Source organism: Falco peregrinus, chromosome Z (genome assembly GCF_023634155.1).
Source record: "Falco peregrinus isolate bFalPer1 chromosome Z, bFalPer1.pri, whole genome shotgun sequence".
NCBI classification, from domain to species: domain Eukaryota; kingdom Metazoa; phylum Chordata; class Aves; order Falconiformes; family Falconidae; genus Falco; species Falco peregrinus.
In genome coordinates this window covers 7,962,449-7,974,881 of record NC_073739.1, presented here as the reverse complement: position 1 = coordinate 7,974,881, position 12,433 = coordinate 7,962,449, and the positions used below count along the sequence as shown (strand labels likewise).

Sequence of the window (12,433 nt, the reverse complement as noted above, 5' to 3'; positions counted from 1 at the left end):
TATTTGGAGACTTGTGAAAGGTAAGGTTGCATATTAAATCTGTTTCTGATAGTAACAATCGGTATTTTTTCTAAGTTAGTAAGGTTCTTAGTATTTTCAATATAAATACCTTTTTAAAATATAACTGTTGGTGCCTGATTTCAATATATTGAGATATATTGAAATTTCCTCAGCTTTGCAGTCAAATTCTGGCTGTTACTCTACAAGATGGTATGATATTTGGTTGTAGATCTTCTATCATATGACTTAGTGTGCTTTGTATACTGTGTATTATGCAGACAAGATTACGTAATATATAAAAGTTTCAAATATTGTTGGTATTAGCTAAGAAAGTGAGGAAAGCTTTTAACTTAAAATAAGTAGATTCAGGAGGCTGTACAGAAGTATCAATTTAGATTGTGCTCAGAGATTACTGCATTAATACTTGACCCCATTGAAGGCAGTGGAATAATTTTTGTAGGCAGCAGTAACAGATACTGTTGATGTCAAATATTAGGTTTTTTTTTTTCTTTTTAAAGGGATTAGCAAATTTCTACGAGAAATCCAACCAAACAGATGTCAAAGGAGACTTAGCAAACGTTTACCACAAGCTCTTGGAACTCTATGAAAGGTAAAGAGTTTTGAATAGTAGAATTTAGTGTAAGATTTCTAGTTCAGTGAATGCCATTGCTGATACACAGGATAGGCTGCTTTTTTTTTTTTTTTTTTTTTTTAAAGCCTTGTTACACCAGTGGGTCAGTACTCATTACTAATGTTTGCCATATGTGTGTTAAGGCTTCTTGATCCTGCCCCTTTTGATAGGGAAAAGCTCTTGGAATAATTTTACTTGAGGCTAATAATTTAGAGAATTCTGTGTCGTCCTGTCTCTAAACTTGCTGTCTTGAAGCATTTAGCTTTGATAGTTCACTGTCTGCATTAATAAGTCGGTCTATTTATCTCTTCTTTAAGGTCACAGAATGTATGTCATCTTGATTCATACAGCTATAGATCTAAACACATTAACTCTCAGCTGTCACTGTAGGTGACTGGAGTGTTCCATTTGTTTCCTTAATTTGAAAATTGTATAAAAATACAATCCCTTAAAGTAATTTTAATTTTTTTACTCAGTTACAGAAGCAATGAGTAAAACAACTAGGGAGATCTGTAGTATTTATTATAAATGTTTTTTTGGCAACTGAATCTAGTAACTATTGTCAAAATTTGAAAAACATAGGGTTTTATGGAAAACAAACTTCATCTGTTTGTGTGGGATTTTCTTCTTTCTAGTGGTGACAAGCAGAAATGGTATGATGTATGTAACAAGCTTGTGGAACTATATCATCAAGAAAAGAAGTATTTAGAGGTAGGTTGAGTACTTTACTTTCTGTCTTCTAACAAGGAATTTCCATTTGATCAGAACTAACCACTTTTCATCATGGAATCCCCAGTTTTTTGGGTCACAGACCACTTAAGATCTCCTTGTGGGCCACAACCAAGAAGGACTGATTTTTAACTCAGTTTTTTTCCACTGTGTAAGACTTGGATGCAGTATATTAAACTGACAAAACCTGAAAAGGAATGTTAGTATACAGGCTGAAAGGGTGGCCCATCCTGTTTTATTTCTAGAAGTCAGCCACAATCCCAAATGCACATTTACGTGTAGTATGTGGGAGTCGGATGTCCTCTGCCTTAGCTTGGCCGCTTCTACGTATTATGATTAGCTCTTCACCTGGGAGATGATCCCATCCTAGACTGTCCCTGATACTGCATGCCAGAGGGTAAGGTGGAATTTGTAGTCAACCTGAACTCATGCTTACATACTGCACTGCATGCACAACAATAAGGACACTAAAGCTGCTCCGGGGAGACCCAAGCTTCAGCCTGCATAGCACTCCTGAAATCCGTGTCAGCGTCACCATTGCAGAAGCAGGCGTGGCCCTTGTCAGTTTACCACAAGGTGGAGCTGTTAAATGCCTGAATGGTTCAACAGTAACCTTGCCTATAGTCCTTGCAGTAATATTACAGGACGCATGTTTTTGCAGTTACGCTGTTCACTCTTCCTTTACTCTTTAATAAGGTTGCTTTCTTACAGGGTGGTGTGTGGTCTCACTCCTTGTCATGTTTTCCCCTTTTCTCCAACAATGGAAAATTAAAGCCTTTACGTTATTACTTAACATCAGGCTCAAAACTATTAATTGGCTCCAAAGCCTCTTTGTATACCAGATTCTGAAATGTAATTCCGTGCTAATAGTTCAGCATATGAAGGCTGTATGCACAACGGGAAACTGCAAGTTAGACTTCAAGGTCCTGTTGTCTTTTTTTTTTTTTCAGTTACGTTGACTTTTCCACTGTCCTGGTTTCAGCTGGGATAGAATTAATTTTTGTATTAGTAGCTTGTGCTGTGCTGTGTTTTGGCTGTGGTGTAAGAACAATTTTGATAACACATAGAGGTTTTTTTTAGTTCTTGCTAGGTAATGTTTATAGTAAGGCAAGGACTTTCCAGTTTCTCAGTCCCTGCCAGCAAGAGGCCTGGAGGGTCACAAGAAATTGGGAGGGGACGCAGCCAATCTGGGCAGCCCAAACTGGCCAAAGGGATATTCCATACTGTAGAATGTCATGCTCAGTATGTAAACTGAGGGGATGTGGGGGTGGGGGTTGGCTGGAGCTGCCTGATCACTGGTCAGGTGCTGGCTGGGTGTTGCTCAGTGGGTAGCAAGCAATTGTATTGTGCATCATCTTTTTGTTCTCACTTCCCTTTGGATTTTATTCCTCTCTCCTTCTCCATCCTTTGCATTATAATTGTTACTACTATTTTTTGGTTTGGGTTTTTTCTCCTATTTTATTTTAATTATTAAATTGTTACTCTCAACTGTGGAGTTTTACATTCCTTTCCAATTCTCTTCCCCATCCCTTGGCAGAAGGCAGGTAGTGAGTGAGCAAATACAGGTTACTTAGTTTGGGGCTGGGGTTAAACCACAATATCCACACTGGAATGTCAGCATGGACTACTGCTGTTCTCTCTGTGTTCATAGTGCTGTAGATCCAACAACACTTAATTTTTTCTTCAGAGTTTATCGGAGAACTGTTTAGGTTTATTTTTACTGTTGATTTCCTTCAAGAACTGGAGTCAGGATTCATACTCTGGATGTTGCCTTCCTTATTTACTGTACCTTGGAAGGTGGACAGGTCCCTTTGGGACTTGTTATGGTTTTGAGACTTGTTATGATTTTGGGACTTGGTACTGCTTTAATCAGGAAGCAGGTAAATCTGGGTCGTTACTTTAAATGCTACTCTGTTTTCTACCCTAGTATAGTAGAGTTGACAGTAATTGGAAAGCTTATGTAAGAGTGACAGCCTGGTTCATATGTTCCTCTTGACAGGTGGCTGAAACATGGCACAAACTAATAAAAATGAAGCAGGAGGAAGGTGCAGAAAAGGCAGAGCTTCATCAGCTTTGGAAGAAGATGATCCAGTTACTGAAAGACAGTACACAGAACCAAGATAATAAGACTGAACAGCTGGTAATGTTTCTCACTGCTACTCATCTAGATACATATATGTGTACACTGCAGCTAGATTTCTAATGAAGCCTTAAAAACCATGCAAATCTTGTGACTATTAGTCTCGTTAATGTTCAATGGTACTAAACTTCTCAGGAAAAGGTGGGTGGTTTTACCTTCTGACAAAAACTGTGAGGGTGCAGCAGCTGCAGTGGGTATTAGGTGCAATCAGATACCTAAATCCAAGCAGTTGTCCTGGAATTCCTTCATTAACTGCCTCCCAAGTTTTGCAGGAGTCTAGGTTTGCACTGTAGCACAGTGATGCATTGTTCTGTCTCTGCATGTTATAAGAATCATCACTCATCGGTTTTGACAGGGTTGTGAGTTGGCCCTGTCTGGATGCCAGGTGCCCACCAAGCCACTCTATCCCTCCCCTCCTGACTGGACCTGAGAGAGAAATAATGATGAGAGGGTCATGGGTCAAGATAAGGACAGGGAGAGATTACTCACTAATTACCATAATGGGCAAAATGGACTCAACTTGGAGAAATTAATTTAATTTATCGCCAATTAGAAGTCAGAGCAGGGCAATAAGAAAATCAAATCTTAAAAACACCTTTCTTCCATCCCTCCCTCCTTCCTGGGCTCAACTTCACTCCTGATTTTCTCTCCCTCCTCTCTGCCAGCAGCACAGGGAAACAGGGAATGGAGACTGCGGTCAGTTCATCACACATTGTTTCTGCCACTCCTTCTTCCTCAGAGGGAGGACTCCTCATGCTCTTCTCCTGCGCCAGTGTGGTGTCCCTCCCATGGGATACAGTCCTCCACAAACTTCTGTAACATGAGTCATTCCCACAGGCTGCGGTTCTTCACAAACTGCTCCAGCATGGGTTCCTTCTGTGGGACTCTTCAGGAACAGACTGGTCCAGCAGACCTTGGTGTCTGCAAAATTGTTCCTCTCGTGTGTTCTCACTCCTCTCTGGTTGCAGTTGTGCATTTTTCCCCCCTTCTTAAATATTTCATCCCAGAGGCGCGAGCGCTGTTGGTGATGGGCTTGGCCTTGTCCAGCGGCGGGTCCATCTTGGAGCTGGCTGGCATCGGCTCCATTGGACATGGGGGAAGCTTCTAGTAGCTTCTCATGGGAGCCACCCCTGTAGTAGACCACACACACACACTGCTACAGAAACCTGCCACACAAACCCCGAACAGGAGTTCCCCAAAACAAACTCCCTCACCTTTCTTCTGAGCTTGAGGAAGTAGCTTTGTGCTGTTTTCCTGTTTCTTCGTACCTAGTGCTTAATCTAGATAGTAATGCTTTTGTTCAGGTTTTCTTCTGTAGATTTTAAGCTCTCACTTTTTAGGATATGTCAAAGCTAAATAGGGCAAAAAAAAAATGGATCATGAATTATACTGATCCTGTGTTTTCTATGGCCAAAGTTAATTTTGTTTTGTCTGATTTATCTGTTCTTGCAAGATGAACCTCCTTCAGAAGGAAGGGTGGAAATTTCTCATTTCCATTCTGGCTAGTAGCAGTGCTCCAGAAAGGTAGCAAATATAAATTGAAATAATTTCAGATAGCAGAAAACTGAATCATGATCTCTGCTATTTGAGAAGGCGAATGCTTTTAACTCTACAAGCTATTATAGGAAAAGGTGCTGCAGGCAGCACTGCTTTCTTTTTGGTAACAAGAAGTTTACAAAAAAAAGTTGCATTAAATACCAGTTGCATAAATTTAACGTGCAGATCTACAGTTCACGTTACTGCAGTTTTGGTTAAAGCACCTGAACCTGGAAGGATGTGGCATTGAAGGCAGCATCGTATTTCACCTGTGACAAACCGTGGGCAACTTCTTGTTCAGCATGCTTGTTTGTAGCCTGTGCTCTTTGGTGCCTGTGTCCTCCAATATATATGGATTCAAGAAATACAAAACTAGACTTCTAGACTAGAGCAGAGGGGAGGGCTAACAGCTAACCGTAGAGAATAGTAACCTAGTTTTTGTGGTACTGAGTCCTTTGTATTGAGATTAGGTGTGGAGAAGAATCTCACATTTTTAGAAATTTTACCTTCCTTGTACCCACCCTGTGTTACGAAACAGCGTATTACTGCTTCGTCTTGTGTTGCGACGGAAGGAAGACACAGTCACTCAATATGAGTGATCAGCAGACTTCGTTTATTGTACCTTACAGTCACCTTTTATGCCTTGTTATAATTAGCTCATACATATTACAAAAGTTAAGCTCATTATTGGTTAGTTGCCTAAATACCAAGCCTGCCCCTAGTTTCTCTTTTGTAGTTATCTGTTCCCACCTGCAACATTCTTTTCCCACCGCGATCTTCCTGTTACTGTGTAACAAGAACAGCCAAGGATAGTGTATTTTGCTTTACTTCAGTTAAGCTGAGAGCGATGTGCATTTTTGTCCAGCCAGCTGGACTATGTCTATGTGACCCTTTTCAGCTAGCCAGTTATCCGCAGTCTTGTACTAGAGAATTCACATGCTTTGGCTGCTATTTGAGTGCTACTTCATGATAAGGAACTTGCTTCTCTGTTCACAGTACTAGTATAAACTTAACTAGTAGGATCCAGGTAACAACATGTATTTATCCACATAGCTATAGAAAACTGGAAGGCACATCCTGTGAGTAGCAGCTGAGGGCTCTGGGTTTGTCTAGTTTGGAGAGGAGGAGGCTGGTGGGCAACCTCACTGCTCTCTGCAGCTTCCTGAGGAAGAGAAGCAGAGAGGGGGGTGCTGAGGTCTTTTCCCTGGGATCCAGTAACAAGACACGTGGGAATGGCTGGAAGGTGTGTCAGGGGAAGTTTAGACTGGACAATAGGAAGCATTTCTTTACTGAGAGTGTGGTCAAACACTGGGACAGCCTTCCTGGAGAGGCAGTCAATGCCTCAAGCCTAGCAGTGTTTAAGAGGTGTTTGATCAGTGCCCTTAACAGCATGCTTCAACTTTTGGGCAGCCCTGAAGTGGTTGGGCAGGTGGACCAGATGATCCTTGTATGGCCCTTGCAACTGAAATATCCTATTCTATGATGATAACATTTTCCTAGGGTCATTGTTTGTTGCAGTGCTAATTATTTCTTATTGCAGTTTTTGACTGCGTTTGAACATGCGATGAATTCTGCTGACCCCATTCCTGGTGAAGACCACCAAAATCTTTACAAGGACTTTATTCAGTGCTTGTCAAAAGTAAGGTTATGTTAATCTGTCTTCATCAGTGAATAGATGTAATAGTCCACATGTGTTAATTCATACAAATAACTATTTATTTTTTTTCTGTTCAAGTTTCCTCATGAAACGCCTAGGTTGGCAAAGGCCTGTAATGATATGATGGCTTTGTATCCTACTGTGGGTTATCCTTTAGAAGTACTTTGCTTGCACTTTATTCAGTCAGGTGAGTAGGCTGGATTTAGACATTTTGGGGCTTAAATTATTTCTTTTATGGTTAGTTTTGTGACTATCTTTTTAAAAGTTTTTACCCTTCACAACCCAATGCAAGTGCACTATTTACTTCTGTGTTCTGTTTCTGCCTGTCTGGAAATGCAAAGTGTTTGGTCCTATGATTTGCTGTTTCTAGCTCTGTAACTGTGTGGTGACTGTAAAGTAGCACTGTGAGTTAAGTCCAACATTGACAATGTACAAAGTCACAAAGAAAGAATGCCTTACAAAACTTGAAAGCAGCCTCTCCAGATATGGTTAGCTGCTTAAGCTTAGAAGAGGAAACGGGAGAATGCTAGCCAGTGCTCTAAGGCTGAGGACAGGCTAGATACAGGTTATTCTTGACACAGAAAATGTCTCTTGGCAAAAAATCCAAATGTTTGTGAAACTCTTCAAAAGAATGTCTGGCGAATAGGTAATAAAGAGATCTGTTTAGATACTTGTTCTAAGTAGTACAGGAGAACCTCTAAGGAAAAAAAATACCATAGTGTGTTCAGTAGTGCAGGGATCTGAAAGTATAAAATTGCTATTTTCAGTAGTTCACTAAACAACACTACAGTAGTGTTGGACACTTTCTCAGCATTTTCAAAGGTAGCTGCTGAGTTTTGGTCTTTTGTTTTACTGTTTAAGACATCAGAAGTTGATTTCATTTCTTTTTGAAACAAGGAAAGAAAATCGGGAAAAATCCCTCTCTGGTTTAGATAAAGAGAAGTAATTCTTCCAGCGTAGAGAATAGAAGGCCTTTTCTATTTTTTGAAGGTAGGCTTCATGAAATAATGTAACGACATAAAACAAGAGAGAATTTTTCACTTTGATTGGAACAAATGAAGACAAATGAGTCCCAGACACAAATGAGTCCCAGACACATCTCCACATGAGAATGCTTTACAGTTCAGAGAAACATGTAGAAACTAATTTCTAAAGGAAGAGGAGCATCTGATTGGCATAGCTCTTATACACCAATACTCTGACAACATCTCATCATCCCACAGCCATCTCAGGGTGGGGAGGATGATGCTTAGGTTTTAATAAGGCTGTTTTGTTTGTATTTGAGTCACTGCAACTGTGTTGTAGTACTCATAGCCCAAACTTGCGGGCTTGTAACTTGGGTGCATTATTAGTCACCTTTACCAAATGCAGATCAAAGGCAACCTTTAAGTCAAATGAGTCCATCATTTTTTAAAGAAAATAGTAGTTCAGAGACTGCTCAAGTCACAACAGATGCTTTAAGCCATGACTGCCAGGTATACAATCACAGCTCAACACAAGTGTTAAAAGTTCATGGCATCAGTTAAAATTAAGCCAAGACATTATGTGGTTTCACAGCAAGACTGCTGCAGCAAGCTCATCACAACAAATTTGTAGGTACACAAGGCTGCTCTGGAAGGAAATTATTTTGATTTAATTATGGCAGATTTTGACATGTGGGTATTCAGCTGGACTTACATGAGAACCATGTGAAGGAATTAGTTTTTATTAATAAAGGAGCTACACCTGTAGTAATTTAACACAATTGGTTAAAAATTCAGGTTTTGGACTGTTTTGTTTGGTGCTACTGGGTATTTAGGTAACTGCTTAGGTTTTGTGTTTGTTTTCAAGGTAGAGGGTGGCAAGCGTGTAGTACCTTTGGAAAAAAGCTTAGTTAATAAATTAATTACTTTGAGCAAAGGATAGGGGTCATATTTATGTAGATAAGGTATTTTGCATTTTTTAAAAATTTAAAACTTTATAAAAATACTTCTTTTTCTGAAACCAGGTATTTTGTCAGAAGAGGCCCTGCATTGTTTCTCTAGGCTTTTGGAGGTGGATGCAAGTAGTGGTCCAGGCATCATTGGTTTTGGTATAAAATACATCCAAGAAAAGAAATACAAAGAGGCTGTTAAGAGTCTAACTGAAGGTAAATGTGTAATATGAGGTATATAAGTAATTTAAGGTAACTTGAACACCAGATAGTTTATGCTGGATATTTTGGGAATCTTATACTTGCATAATACTTTGCCAGTTCTAAGACAGCTGGATTTTTAAAAGAATACTCAACACTTTCTGTGATTGGACATTTAAATTTTTTAAAAAATACAGCTTTAATATAATGCCTTTGAAGTCTATCATTACTGTTACAGTCAGCTCTGTAGTATTTTGGTGTGATCAGCATCAAACTTTTTCTTAATGTGACCATTACTGGGGAAATACCTAGGTGAAGCAGTAAATACAGCAATAGCAGTTAATGAGGGAATGTGGAATTTACAAAGTAAAATACCATACAGCTTCTCAAGTCTAGTCACTGCATTTCTATACCTGAAAAAAAGTGACTTTGCTTTGAAGTTACATCATTTTAAGACCATTTTAACACTTACATTGGGTAAACATTTTTATTGGGTATCTAAAGAGAAATACCAGAGGATTATTTTTTTTTTTTACAGTAGCCAGATTCACTGAAGAATTGGCGTGCTAACCTGTAATTATCTTGCTTATATTGAAATAGCAAAGCTCTTTGAAAATTATTCATAAGTATACTTGCGGGAAAATAAGACTATCCACTCTCACTGTTCTGGCCATGGGAAATTCAAAACAACTTATTGAGAAAGCTGGTTAAATAAACATTTGGGATCTAAGCAACCATGAGTCAGTCAGGCTGGGATACCTTGCTTACTTTCACCCAGGTTTAGTATCAGACTGTTTCTGAAACTGGATTTTGGAATATTCTACCGTATCTTACTGACAGTGAAATAACGTGTCTTGCCCAAAATATGAAATAAAAAATGTCAGGTGCTTAAGAGGAAAAGGTCTTCCATGGAAAGCAAATTCTTCTGGCTTAAATGACTGCTAGATGCTTTAACAAAACACACATCCTGGTTTTGACAAAAGATACATCTCCCAAATAGCTTTTTTGGTTTTATTTTTACATGTAATACTCTGCTCATGAAGGGGCTAATGCAAAGTTCAGGGCTCTTGATAAAATGTGTAAATGTGTAAAGCTTGGAAGTAATGTCTTTTTCAGTAAGCCATACATTTGCATCTTAGGCATTGAACCTTCAAGGCATTTATTTAATAGCAATATATATATATATATTGCTATCAGAAGACTCAGATTCAGCTTTGTTATTGAATCTTTAATTAAAGCAACTTTATCAAGAAGTTTCAGTGAAACAGTCTTGCCATTTTTTTGCTGTCTTGAAATCCTATAGGATTTTCTCTGGTTCCTGAGAAAAAACTAAGCGGTCTACGGGCTGCTGATGTTAATGTCTCATCAAAGTGAAGGACTTTTTTCTTTTTGAAACAAAAACTCACCCTAAGCTAGTGTTGTGTATTTCCTCACTTCTTCCCCTTTTTATTTTCTGTATGCTTAATATTATATGCAAATTTAAGCCTAAGAAAAGCTTATGTGCTTCTTAGTCTTTGCCTTACTGCATTGAGATCTGTATGTCTAAACCAGTTCAAAATAAGGCTCAAAGAAAAAAATAACTGCAAGTGTTACTATGGGATTGATAATGTGTTTCTGATGGCATTGTATGTTCATACAGCATCTACACCAGCTACAATGTGTTTGCAGCCCTAAGCAACTTTTCTTTGGGCCTTTTAAAAACTCTTCTTCTGTTAGGTTTGCAGAAGACTAGTGAGTGTCCAGCAGCATGGCATTATTTGGCAGAAGCACAGATGAAAATTCACAAACACAGGGATGCTGTCCTGTCCTGCAATCAAGGTAACTGCCTGCTAATCAAAAGAGCAACTGCAGGGGTACACCACTTTTATGTAGTTCAGCCAGTGTGGCCTTTGCATTGTAGATCTGAGTGCACAGCATAGTCCTTTGCTTTTTGCAGTGTCATGACTTGTGCTGGTGTCCCCTGCTTCTCTTGGTTTAGGACAGCTGAAGAGCACCTTGGGCTGCTTGGTCTTAGGAAAAGAGAAAATACTTGGCTAAGCAGAACCAGAAAGCTGCCTGATGGTTAATACTTAAAAGGTTTGCATGTTCTGAAGTACTTACTCAGCTGGTGGTTGACCAACTCAGCCAAACAGCAGGTAATTGCCTGAAACCACAAGGATAGGTGTCAAATTTTTAGTCTGATAGACTTCATATTTATACCTAAGATTTTAATCAAGTTAATGTAAAATGCAGAAATGTTGCATAGTACAACTTAAGAAGCCTCACTTGAATGTAAATCTTCATCCGTGCTAACTGGGAATGAAGGCACTTATTACGATCTAGTGGTGCCTGTCTGACCTGAATAGAACCATTATCTGATGGTTATAAATGAAGGGGCAGCCAAAGTGGACTTTTTTCTGACAGGGACAAACGTGATAAAAAACTCCACAAGAAAGACTTGATGAGGTAAATGTATGCAGACCTGGCTAAACAGTCATGGGAAATTATAAAAAGCAAAGGGAAGTACTTGCCAGTGAGCGAGATTCAAAAAGCCTGTACATTTGGTTGGAGAAAATGTGAAAACAGGAAAAAGTAGGTAAAAAGAAATTTGTGAGGTGATGCTTTTCCCATTTGTGTTCAGTGCGGAACAGCTCAGGGTGATTTCTACACCATGACCCTACTTTTCAGGGGATTCATTGAACAACCTGTCTGTGATTATAACATTACTAGAAGGTGCTACAAAACAAGACAAGAAAAATTAGCATTAAGGAACTCTAGGATCCTGACCTAGGAATTGACAGAGGAACAGAAAGATGAAATTGCTGAAGTACTAAGGGGTTTATGTAATTGATATCTGGGTGCCAAGACAGTTTAAGCTACTTGGAGGTAGGTAACATGATCCTAACTTTTAAAAAGGGTTCTAGGAAAGATCAGGGAAACCACCGACATGTCTGGTATGTTTAGTGGTTGAATTAGTTAAAGCTGAAAGAACAGAGTTAGGGAGTTTATGTAGAAGAATTGTTCTGGGGGTTAGACAACATGGCTTTTGTAAAGTAAAATTGATTTTGTAGAACTCTTTGAAGGAGTTTATGAGCACATAGGCAAGGGAGATGTGATCAGACTTCTCTGATTTCTAGGTGGTAATTGATAAGATCTTTTACAAGACTGTTAAGGAAAATAAGCTGTATTGGGTTAATAAGTAAAGTTGTAGCATTGAGTGAGTTTTGTCAGTTTTACATAAGTTAAAAGCTAAAGCACCATATAGTAATAATGCTTGTTTTCAGGCTGGAAGGAGGTGTCCTTGATGTCTTCACTGATATTTGTGTTGTTCGTTCTCTTTTCTAGTCATTCATGGTTGTTGAGTAATAAGGTTACAAAGTTTGCTACTATTCAAAGCAGACTGCAAAACCAAGAAGTGATTACCAGAGAGGGTAACTAGGTGTTAAAATAATGAAAAAAAATTCCATTGTCTTAAATACAAAATCATGCAATTGTGGGAAGAAATATTCCCACAAAACTATCCTGCAGTCTTGTTGAAGTAGAAAGCAGAAAGGTCCTCATTTTGTATGAAAAAATATGACTGTTTCTTTCCCCTTCTATTCTTTACACCAAGTTAAATGTTAGGAATTACAAAGAGAAGGGAATGGT

The 12,433-nt window shown here is 38.9% G+C and overlaps 1 protein-coding gene across 3 annotated transcripts in view; it reads left to right on the top strand.

Moving 5' to 3' along the window:
• Nucleotides 1-12,433, top strand: part of SKIC3 (SKI3 subunit of superkiller complex) — a 51,251-nt gene that overhangs the window by 2,104 nt on the left and 36,714 nt on the right. For all 3 annotated transcript variants that reach the window (XM_055791711.1, XM_055791712.1, XM_055791710.1), the window contains exons 5-11: nt 519-610; nt 1,267-1,342; nt 3,360-3,500; nt 6,577-6,675; nt 6,772-6,880; nt 8,681-8,821; nt 10,523-10,624. In XM_055791711.1, the coding sequence (XP_055647686.1) occupies nt 519-610; nt 1,267-1,342; nt 3,360-3,500; nt 6,577-6,675; nt 6,772-6,880; nt 8,681-8,821; nt 10,523-10,624 (760 nt within the window). The remainder of the gene's footprint in view (nt 1-518; nt 611-1,266; nt 1,343-3,359; nt 3,501-6,576; nt 6,676-6,771; nt 6,881-8,680; nt 8,822-10,522; nt 10,625-12,433) is intronic.